This window comes from Zingiber officinale, chromosome 1A (assembly GCF_018446385.1).
Source record: "Zingiber officinale cultivar Zhangliang chromosome 1A, Zo_v1.1, whole genome shotgun sequence".
In the NCBI taxonomy this organism is placed as follows: domain Eukaryota; kingdom Viridiplantae; phylum Streptophyta; class Magnoliopsida; order Zingiberales; family Zingiberaceae; genus Zingiber; species Zingiber officinale.
Window position 1 is genome coordinate 849,505 of NC_055987.1, and position 12,282 is coordinate 861,786.

Here is a 12,282-nt window from a genome sequence, read left to right on the forward strand (position 1 = left end):
AAATTTAATTTACCCGTGTGGTATGATGAAGTTGATCAGTTTGAGAAAAACTTGTTCACGGCAGGTAATTTTATTCCCGAGATAATAAATTCCAAAAAGCTCATTTCTTTTCAAAATTTGTTTGAAATAACTCTCTACGTATAACTAATCTAGAGAATTTATAATTGATTTTTGTAATTTATTTACTTTTTACTTGTTAGAACATTTTGTATCAATTTGATATAAATGTGTAAATTGCATGATGTTTAACTATACAATATTTAGATGTCTTAGAAAATAACTATTTATGAATATTTTGGATAAATTTTTGCATTGTGATTAATGTTGATAATGTTATTAAAATTTAATGAAAAATATATAAATGTATACACGTTCAATAAAAATTATAAAATATATTAGTTTATAGGTTAATTAAATATAGACTGATTTTAATTTTGTCACTAAATTAATAATAAAATTTAATTTCGATCACTCAAACTAAATTTATTGATGAAAAAAAAAATTTTGTCGCATAGAAATAAAATTTGTTCGCTAAATTAGTGATAGAATTTAAATTCGGTTACTAAATTTAGAGACGGAAACAAAATTCGGATGCTAGTTTAGCAATAGAATTGAAATCAATTACTAATTTAGCAACTAAATTTTAATTTTATTACTAAATTTAATCAATAAATAAAATTCAATTGTTAAATTTATTGACAGAATTTAAACTCAGTCACTAAATAATTTAGCGACGGAATAAAATCAATTAATTCAGATTAACGACTGAAACAAATTCTCAGAACTCATTTGTTGGTGAGTTTTATTAATTTCCTAGGGTGATCCGTCATTTGTCAGTGCACAACAAGAACGTATGCAGACAAAAATCTTAATTGAATTCTCTCATTACAATAAGTTGCACATGCTAATGTTGTCAATATCATAAGCATGCCAAAGTTTTATTCTTGTTTTGAAAAAAAAAAAAAAATCGTATTCTTGTCTTGAGATATTGTGCTTAGAAAACTACATGATAGAATTGGCAAATAGATATATTTCCGCTATCTTAACTTATCCAACAGTTACATTAGAAGGTTGCCTGAGTCATTATATGAGTTGTACCATATGCCTTTATTGATATTACAAAGTTGTGCTTTGGAAGTATTGACTAACCGTATTGATAAGTTGATAAATCTCCGCTATCTTGACATATCTAAAAATTACAAAATTCGAAGGTTTACCGATTCATTATGCGGCTTGTACAATCTACTGACGTTGTTGATATTATATCATTTTTATAACTTAGAAAGTGGCCCTACTGGCATGATGAAGTTGATCAACTTGAAGAAGCTTATTGGGGCAAACAAGTTTATTCCCAACATAAGAGAGGGGTAGCATACTTCTCTTCCGAATGTGTCTGCTTTCAAAGCGCTAAAGGATAATGGACACAAGCTTACTGAATTAAATGGTTTAAAATAGCTCCGGGGAAGACTTCATAAAACTAATCTTTAGAATGTGGAGAATAACGTCGAAGCAAATATTACTAGTTTGAAGAGTAAAAAACACTTGGATGATTTGGACTATTGGGCTAAAATGAAAATGTTCTATTATAAAAATTAATTTCATGTAATTTGAACATGGATCAGATTGATATTATACATATTAACATGAATTAACTTAATGGGGCAAATAAAGAATTGAGGTTATCCTTGAAGCGTGCTTTCAATGTCGATTTAATGCTCTAAACCTTCAAGCCTTCTTTAGTGTTCTCTCACGACTCGACTCTTGTAGTTTTTTTTATATACATGTGGGCTAAAATTTAGAGGCTAATTTAACAATGAAATTAAAATTAGTCACTAATTTAGCAACTAAATTTTAATTTAGTTGCTAAATTTAGTGATCAAATAAAATTTGGTTGCTAAATTTATTGACCGAATTTAAATTCGGTCGCTAAAGTTAGCAACGGAATTAACATTGATCACTAATTCAGATTAATGATTGAAATACGACTTGTACAATCTACCGATATTGATATTATATCATTGTTACAATTTAGAAAGCCTCCAACCTAGTATGATGAAATTGATCAACATAAGGAAACTTATTGGGCAAATACATTTATTCCCAACATAACATAGGTCGGGAAGCATACTTCTCTTCATAATTTGTTTGCTTTCAAAGTGCTAAAGGATAATGGACATAAATTTGTTGAATTAAATAATTAGAAACAGCTCTGAGGAAGATTTCGTATAACTAATCTTGAGAATGTGGAGAATAAAGATGAAGAAAATATTGTTAGTTTGAAGAGTAAAGAGCACCTAGATAAGTTGGATTGAATGGGTTGTTGGACTAAGATGAAAATATTTCATTACAAAAATTAATTTCCTTAATTCGAACATCTCTTGATATTTTACATATTAACATGAATTAACTTAATGGAACAAATAAAGAAGTGAGGTTATCCTTGAAACATGCTTTCAACACCGTTTAACACTTTAAACCTTAAAACCTTATATAGTGTTTTCTCAGGACTCGACTTTGTAGTTGTTTTATATACATGTGGGCAAAAATTCGGGTGCTAATTTAACAATGAAATTAAAATTCATCACAAATTTAGTAATCAAATTTTAATTTAGTTGTTAAATTTAATGGCTGAATAAAATTCAGTTGCTAAATTTATTGACAGAATTTAAATTCAGTATTTAAATTTATTGACAAAATTAAAATCGATCACTAATTTGGATTAATGACTGAAATGTGACTTGTATAATCTGCCGACATTGATATTATATCATTGTTACAACTTAGAAACTCGCTAGTCTGGCATAATGATATTGATCAACTTGAGGAAACTTATTGGATCAAATAAATTTATTACCAACATAACAGAAGTCATAACATAAGTCAGGAAGAGTACTTCTCTTTAGAATTTGTTACTTTCAAAGTGCTAAAGGAAAATGGACACATGAAGATAAATCTTATCGTATAATTAACAAATCTTATGGTATTTATAAAGACAAGTTTTATTTATATAAAAAAATTATGTAGATAAAAATTGTCATGTGTATACACATGTTAATATTAATCTTTTATATATATATATATATATATATATACTAGAATTATAACTCTTATCATTTATCCAAATCTAGCTCTACCCACTAAAGGATTTGATTAGATTCAATTAGATTAAGCTCTAATAAATTAATTAAAATTGCACTCTTAATAGAATTGAAGTTACTCAAGTTTATAATCAATAAATATATTCTTTGATTGATCGATCTAACATGGACATCTTTGCAAGAATTTGATTCAGAAGTTAATTTGTACATCCTAGAATAGGTGCTTGAAGGTCTTGAAACAGTCCCATCGGGGCGGTGCAATGGTTAAGACATGGGGTGTTGCTATATAAGGTCTTGGGGTCGAAACTCGGCGTGACCGAGCATAACCTTCCCCATGTCTTGATCATTTGCACTAATGGCTAGTAGTCACCTGTGATTTACCTCCTCCGTGTTGGCCTAGGGACGGGTTGGCGGGGGCGCTAGGGGCGAGTGAATCGCCTTTTTGCCATATTGAAGGTCTTGAAACAGCCCCCACGGGCTGGATCAGCTGGTTAGGTGCCTGCAGCTTGTCAATGAAGTCGTGGGGTTGAAGGTCGCCAGTTGCACTCGGGGATAAAACCCTGGTCTGCGGCGCCAAAAATTCCTTCGACCCCCAGTCACCTATCATGCCCAGCATTTACCGTGATTTACTCCCTCTGGAATCTTGTGGGGCCGGGGCCAGGGGGCCGCTAGGGTGGCGGTTCCACCTTTTCCAATTGAAGGTCTTGAAACATGTCTCCTCGGAGGGGTTTAGTGACTAGCACATGAGATGTTGTCACAATGAGGTCTGGGGTTCGAATCTCGGCAAAGACGAGGTAAATACCTCCCTTATGTTTTAGTCACTATTCTAAAAGCTAGTAGCCATCCGTGATTTACCTCCTCCGTGTTGGTCCTGGGACGAGTTGGCGGGGGCGCTGGGGACGAGCGTATTCACCTTTTGCCACAATTGAAGGTCTCTAAACGTATCACAACCTATACGGGCTACAATCAAAGGATACAATGGTGCCAGACCTCCCAATTGGCTACATGAACATGTATATTCTAGATTGGAAGCTCTCAAACTTGAAAATTATAAAAGGTGGAACGATCTATCAGTTAATGGATAGCTATCACAATTAAAGTCCCTCTCCCTTGCGAGAATTCTAGTCCAGACCCATAATTTACACAAATTGTTAGATCCAAAAGTCTGCAAGTTCTTCTCCCAACTAGCAGATTTGTTACCAGAAGGCATTACCATGTTGGAGGATCTCCCAAATCTTGGACAACTTCAAGCCTCAAGTCTCTTGACATTCTAAGTTAACTAGGACTGAAAATGATAGACAATAAATGTTAGCCAAAGCAATCTACTATTGCCGGAGATTTGTGGGGACTTAGAATTTAAAATTACACATAATTTAAATTCACTTAACTGTTGAAATGACCTGACCTGATAGTCTCAGGCTGTCAGCAGGGGTTGGTGTTTGACAAGTGCTGAACATAGACTTCACAATGACCGACCGGGCAAGTTAGCCAAGTGAGAGGCCGACCGAGCGGAGAGGCTAAGGCCGATCGAAAGTAGAGGCTTAGGCCGACCGAGCGAAATAGGCTAAGGCTGACCGAAAGTAGAGGCTTAGGCCGACCGAGCGAAATAGGCTAAGGCCGACCGAAAGTAGAGGCTTAGGCCGACCGAGCGAAATAGGCTAAAGTTGACCAAAAGTAGAGGCTTAGGTCGACCGAGCGAAATAGGCTAAGGCCGACCAAAAGTAGAGGCTTAGGTCGCGATCAGCAAAACGAAGCCTTGATTAATGCGGTCGGACGAGTGAACTGAGGCATGCGACGAACACAATTTCCTTGAAACAGATTCGCCCCACCTCTGGTTATGCTTCGAGATTTTCTTGGGTCGTCTGTTTTCCCGGATAAAATAGTGAACCGTGATTTTGCCCAAGCATTGATAGTCATGGCGAACTGAGAGGTACTCGACTGCTATCACGGCTACTCTACCGAGCAAGAAATGCACAATAGACGAGAAGGGGAGCATAGGTGGAGAAGAAAATAAGATTTAATTTCTTCAAAACCACTGGACCATCAATAGGGAAGTCGAAAATAATAATGGATGGCATATTTAAGCTCTTTGCAACTTCAAAAATCTACAGGAATTGAAATTGATGCAATCTGAGCTCTCTAAGTAATGTGTTTCAACTGAAATCCACTGATGAATCTAGAAAGATTCGATTGAACTCATTTTAGGTATTGTGGATTTTTGAAGATGTAAGGAGTCTAACGATGTCCTCTATCATTTATTTCGGCTTCTCCTTAAAATGTTATTAAAAGAATTGATCTTAAATCTTACATTTGACCTGATATGAATTATATCAGAGCTATTAGGCCTGATATGAACTTATATTAGGACCAGAAGAAAATAAAATTCATTATTTTCAAAATCACTGAACCACTATTAGGAAAGTCAGAAATAATAATGAAGGATATATTTGGATTACTTACAACATTAGAAATTCACATAACTTGAAATGAGTACAATATGAGATCTCTCGGTAAATTAATGTGCGAAAGAGAAATGTTGAAGTTGTATGCGGTTAGTAGGAGTGATAGAATGAGAAGATTAGGGTTGTAAATGAACCAAGCCGCTCATGAGCTATTCGAAGCTCAATTCGATAAAAGCTTATTTGAGCTTGTTTAATGAGGCTCGTTAAGATAAACAAACCAAGCTTCACAATACTCGGCTCATTAACTTGTGAACATGTTCGTATACTTTTAAATGAAAAAATAATAGTTTTGATATTGAATTTATAGATTTTACACTCTAGTTATGAAAAATATAGATAAATATATTAAATTTATTTATTAAAATAAAATTATAAATTTTAATAAGAATATTATAATTTTCTCTAAATATATAATTTAGTTTTTTAATGAATATTTAAATTTATAATTTATATTTATTAAGCTCGTTTAGGTTCGATAAAAGCTCGAATAAACTCGTGAATCATGAATATATTCGTTAAATAAAGCCCGAGCTCGGCTCGATTATAAACGAATTAAACTCAAACATTCAAGAGTTCGGCTCGATTACATCCCTGAAGAAGACTAGATAAATAAATGTCATGTGGTAATTATCAAATATGATATGTCTTTTCGTTAATTCATTAATAATTGCTCATCAAACTAATTAAGATGCTATCTCTATAATGATTATTTTAGATGAAAAAAATAATGATAATAAATAAGTTAATTTTTTAAATGAAAATTTTATAAAAATATACACGGATAAGTTTTGGAGAAGATAAATTTAATTATTTCACTTGAAAAATTAACAGTTTGTTTTGCATCTTAAATAATTTCATTACATTGATGCATCTTACTTTGATATTTTGAAGGGGAAGTAGCTGGAGTTCTTCCCTTCGAAATGTCAACTTTTGACTTTTTAAAATATAATATGGCAGAAGTACATGGAAAAGATGGATGACTACATGTACAACTCACACATTGATTATTTTACTCCAATAATTATACCTTCCATGAGCCCGTATTCTAAACTTTATTCTTTTATTTTAAAGAAAATATTTATGGAGTTCTTCATCCCAAGCTGTTACGAAACTGTCCGATCAAAACTCAATCCATGCTGTAGATTAATAGCAGCCCAGATTAATACCAAACCGTGCGTTCAAGTCAACGAATGATAGAATTCACAAAAATCATATTTATTAAATTTACAATCGGCACGAAGTCAAGACTATACGCATTGCTTTCCTTTGTATTCTTTGCTCACGCTTTGTTTGTAAGCTTCTTCTCTTTGTTTCCCAAGGAAGAAGGAAGCATCAAACAGCTAGCAATCATGATTGGGTGGTTCGCGCTGACATCCTTGGGATGGCTCGCGGAGAGCTTCATGGCTGCCTTGGTCGGGAAGGCCGTCGATCGAATCGTTCAACAGTTCGGTGAGCAGCATGGAGTTGAAGATGACCTCGAGAAGCTACAGGATTCTCTCGATCATGCCAGGTTGACTATCAGCACCATCGAGAGCTTGAGGATCAAAGATAAGGGCCTGCAGAAGAAATTGAAGGAGTTTCTGACAAGCCTCAAGGATGCTGCTTATGATGCTGATGACTTATTGGATGAATTCCAATACAGAATTCTGAAGCAGCAAATCGAACAGCAAGGAAATGAGGCTGGTAACCGAGCGTCCTTTTCCTCCTACTCCACTCCCCCTCCGAGCAAAAAGTTAAAAACTTCATTTTCTAGTTACACCAGTGGCCTCTTCGGAAAAGGAGATGATAATAATGATGATGTACGGAGAATCAGGAAAATAAAGAGGAGGCTAGATGACAACTCAGTTGCTCTTGAGAAAATTTACAGTTCGCTAGGCGTACAAGATGATAGAGGAAAGAAACAATTGGTCTCCTCGGCGAGCCGGCAAATGAGCTCCTTTTGGACCAAACCTCGATTGTTTGGCAGAGACAAAGAGCTGCAAGAACTCAAGGATTTGTTGTTAGAACCAGAAGCTGTATCTGGCCAAAGTGGATTCTCTGTTTTGTCTATTGTTGGCATTGGAGGGATAGGGAAGACCACTCTGGCTCAAGAAGTCTTCAATGACAGTAGCGTGAAAGAATACTTTGAGCTCAGAATTTGGGTCCGTGTTTCTGAAAATTTTTCAACAGAAAAGTTGACCAGAGAGATTATAGAGTATGCAACCAAGAAGAACTGTAATCTCCCGAATTTTGCTGCTCTTCAAGACTTTCTCAAGGAGAAGATCACGCCAGAGAGGTTTCTTCTTGTATTGGACGATGTGTGGAACGAGGACAGGCACCAATGGGAGAGTCTCTGTGCACCATTGAGGTCTGGAAAGCCCGGCAGCAAGATATTGGTAACAACTCGCTCTAGGAAGATTGCTGGCATGGTTGGTGATTTGGATGCCATTCATTTGGAAGGTCTGGATGAGAAGTGCTTCTGGGAATTTTTCAAAAAATGTGCATTTAGTTCTTCAAATAGTGGAGTTCATCATTATCATTTGGAAGCCATGGCAAAGAAGATGATTTACAAGCTAAAGGGATTGCCGCTTGCAGCAAAGACTCTAGGAGGGTTGTTGAGCATGAAATTGGATGAGCAACACTGGAAAAGCATTTTAGATAGCGAAATATGGCAGCTTCCTCAAGAAGAAGAAAATGGGATTATACCAGCGCTACAACTGAGCTATCAATATCTTCCTCCTCATCTTAAGCAATGCTTTGCATTTTGCTCCTTGTTTCCTAAAAATTATTCCTTTTCAGAATCTAAGTTGATCAGTATTTGGATAGCAGAAGGATTCATAGTGCCTCAAGGAAGTATCAGAATGGAGGAGCTAGGAAACAACTACTTTCATGAGTTAGTTAACAGGTCTTTCTTTCAAAAGATAAAGTCTAAAGGATTTATTAAACAATTTGGAATGCATGACCTCATCCATGATCTTACAGAGCTCATATCTGTGGGTGAGTCTTCCAGGATTGAAAAAAGCAATTTCCATGAAATTCCTAACACAATTCGTCATCTTTCAGTGCACCAAGAGGAAGAAGGTATGCAAACAAGATGTTTAACAGAATTCTCTCATTACAATAAATTACGAACGCTAATGTTGCCAAGAAGATACAGTAACAATAGTTTGCTTGTTGATAGTAGTGTTTTGGAAAAATTAAAAAAGATTCGTGTTCTTATCTTGAGTAAATGTGCTTTAAAAGAGCTGCCTGATAATATTGGCAAGTTGATACATATCCGTTATCTTGACTTATCTGACAATTACGACATTAGAAGCTTGCCTGAGTCCTTATGTGACCTATATAATCTACAGACATTGATATTATATCGTTGTTATAAGTTAGAAAGTCTCCCACATGACATGGTAAAGTTGATCAATTTGAGGAAACTTGATGGAGTAGCACCTATGTTTTTTCTCAAGATAACAGAGGTTGGGAAGCTTACTTCTCTTCAGAATTTGCCTGTTTTTAAAGTACTAAAAGATAATGGATACAAACTTGCTGAATTAAAGGGTTTGAAACAACTTCGGGGAGAACTACGTATAACTAATCTTGAGAATGTAGAAAACAAAGGCGAAGCAAATATTGCTAATTTGAAGAGTAAAGAGCACCTCGATAAGTTGGTGCTAGAATGGACATCCGATTCAGACGTTAATTTGCACATATCAGAACAGGTGCTTGAAGGTCTCCAGCCACATAACAATCTACAAAGTTTGACAATTAGAGAATATAATGGTGCTAGACCTCCCAATTGGCTAGATGAACAAGTATATTCTAGATTGGAAAAACTTGAACTTCAAAATTGTAAAAGGTGGAATGATCTATCAGTTATTGGACAATTATCACAATTAAAGCGCCTCTACCTTGGGAGAACTTCAGTCCATACCCAAAATTTACACAAATTATTCGATCCAATACACTGCAAGTTTTTCTTCCAACTAGAATCTTTGTCACTAGAGGGCATTACCATGTTGGAGGATCTCCCAAATCTTGGACAACTTCCATGTCTCGAGTTTCTTGACATTCGGAGTTTGCCGGGAGTGAAAATGATAGGCGATAGATTCTTTTCCACATCAGAAGAAGGCAGTTGCTTTCCTAGCCTACATACTCTCCATTTCAATGAAATGCCAGCATGGGAAGAGTTCTATTGCTCCGAGGATAGAGATCTATTTCCCTGCTTGATAGAGCTTCAGATTTCAGATTGCCAAAATCTGCGGATGTTACCTCCCCTTTCTCCTTCAATAGAATTGCTACAATTAAGTAATGTTGGGCTGGTAGATTGTCCAAGATTCTGGAAAGTAATTGATGAAAGTAGCAACGTAACTAATTCTGCATCTATTACAGAGTTGTTCATTCAAGAATGTCCAAATTTGACAATTCTAGAACAAGGGTTGCTAGCACACCATCTACAACAGATTGATATACAGAAATGTGAACAATTGTTGTGGGCACCAGTCAAAAGGTTGAAAGAGCTCACCTCTTTAGAGTCATTGTCAATAAAAGAGTGCCCGAAGCTCATGAGCATGACACAAGATGAGTACATTAATTTTGAGCTCCCGCCATCAATTACACAGCTATGTTTGTCTGATTGTGGAAATCTTTCCAAATCACTGCCTGGCTGCCTGCATAACCTGACCTCATTGCGTGACTTGGAGATAAGCAATTGTCCCAATCTAGTTTCTTTACCAGTAGAACAATTGCTTAATTTGGAAAGTGTAACAATTAAGAATTGCAATGAGTTGAGATCAGTAGAAAGGCTCCAAATAAAATCCCTCCACAACTTGAAGATTGCAGGATGTCCCAAGCTTCTACTTTCTCAAGGAGAGGCACAAACAGAGAAATCGGCACTGCAGATGTTAGAGATTGATGACACAGCGTTTATGAAACAATCTGTCATAAAAAATTTACTATCATCTGTAAACTATCTTAGAATTTCATCCTCTTGTGAAGCGGTGATGTTTGAGGGGGATGATCAGGAGTCATTGCAAAGCTTGACATCTCTCGATTCATTAAGTTTCTCTGACTGCAAGAATCTACAATCCTTGCCAACAAAGTTGTACACCCTTACGTCCCTTCAGATTTTGGGGATACATTATTGCCCACAAATTCAATCTCTGCCGGAGAAGGGGTTGCCTCCTTCCCTCACGAATTTATATTTTCATGGTTGTCATCTGGCACTGGAGCAGCAGTTGGAAAGGCACTTGGCGGGGATTAAGAAGTTTGGTTGATACAGTTTTTGTTATCAGCGGTAGATACTTAAGCCATGGAAACTCACTCTCCATTCCACCATTATCTGTTGTGGAGGTAAATTCATGATAGTATTTATCTTCTTCAGTAGAGTAATTATACATTTGCTATTCGTTGGTATCGCCTCTTTGCACAATACTTCCTTTCAAGAAATTAGATTGCATAAAGAAAATACTTGTTTACTCTTACATTTTGGCCTAAGAAATTGTTAATTTATGAATCAAATGTCTTGCATAAGAGATGTGATATTGAGACAGTGATCTGTATTTAAAGGTAGAAGGGATTGATCTTCCAGTATTTGACAAATAAAAACAAACACATATACTTCCACTTTTATGTTATTTCTGTTATCAAAGTAGCCAAATCTTCCTGCAAGGAAACAGGCATTTAAAACGTCGGATCAAGTTGAATGTTCTAATTAATTGGTCATTTTGTGAAAAAATGGTTTAGGTTTAGTTGTTGTTTTATATATTAATTAGCAGTTAATAGCCTCCATTGATTACCATAGACAACGCTATTGAAGATGTTATCTTATCAAAATTCCTACTAGTGTACCTTTTTTTTCTTCTTTTATTCAGAATTGATTTTTTTTCTCTTTGACAAAGTAACTCGTTTCTTCTATCTTGTTGTTAATGCAGTAAACATACTGAAGCTAGAATGAATGTAAAAAGAGAGAGAGAGAGATGGAAGAGCCAGCAATTTATAAATATTTGACAAGGTAGAAACTCGTTCGATTTCATGATATTCATTTTGGGTACAGATCGATGTTCATCTTCTGCATCTCATTGGGTGGAAATGAAGATCTTTAATTAATGATCTTCTATCTTTTTTAAGCCTTTCATTTTGGTTGTATCCACCCTACACACGACCAAAACAAAAGAACCAGATCTTTGTGATGCAAACAATTTTCTAAACTATAGAACTTTTTACTGAATAATAAAATGGGAGCCTAGACATGTATGATCCGATAAAGAAATAACAGTAGAGATTTGTTAGTATTAGAAATTTATACGTGTAACAAAGAAGATGATATATTGCTATATCGGCTAGAATTTAAGCATTTTCAAAATGTTGCAAGGTATGCCAGCTATAATTTGATACTGAAGGCTAGTGGCGGATCTAGAAATTTAAATATAGAGAAACGATTTATGTGAAACAAAGGATAGTATCTTTTATCTCCGCTAGTGGAATCCCATAATAATAGGGGTTCCACCAATGGCAAGGGGGGCGACCGCCGATGCCGCCCCCCCTCTGGATCCACTCCTGCTGAAGGCTATAAGTTGAACTTTTGATGGGAGTCACGAAGTATGCTTTATCACAATGTCAGGGTTACAATAACTGCTAAACTAAGAATCTGCGTAGTGATCCTAATCCAAAAACAAAATTTGAGTCGTAATCAATTCTTTATACTGATAAAGGTAAGTTAGTAACGGCTAGCAAGTTAAATTTCTTAATTC

General features: G+C 35.5%; 1 protein-coding gene across 1 annotated transcript; it reads left to right on the forward strand.

Annotated features, from left to right (window-relative positions):
- Nucleotides 1–6,869: 6,869 nt before the first annotated feature.
- Nucleotides 6,870–11,749, forward strand: LOC122014751 (putative disease resistance protein RGA4). The gene is made up of 2 exons (XM_042571157.1): nucleotides 6,870–10,882; nucleotides 11,464–11,749. Exon 1 carries the CDS (start codon nucleotides 6,910–6,912, stop codon nucleotides 10,804–10,806), a length of 3,897 nt encoding a protein of 1,298 aa, XP_042427091.1. The 5' UTR covers nucleotides 6,870–6,909; the 3' UTR covers nucleotides 10,807–10,882; nucleotides 11,464–11,749.
- Nucleotides 11,750–12,282: the final 533 nt, after the last annotated feature.

Bases quoted from the DNA above. Each gene is read 5' to 3' on its own strand.
- LOC122014751 (XM_042571157.1), top strand. From the start codon at position 6,910: ATGATTGGGTGGTTCGCGCTGACATCCTTGGGATGGCTCGCGGAGAGC.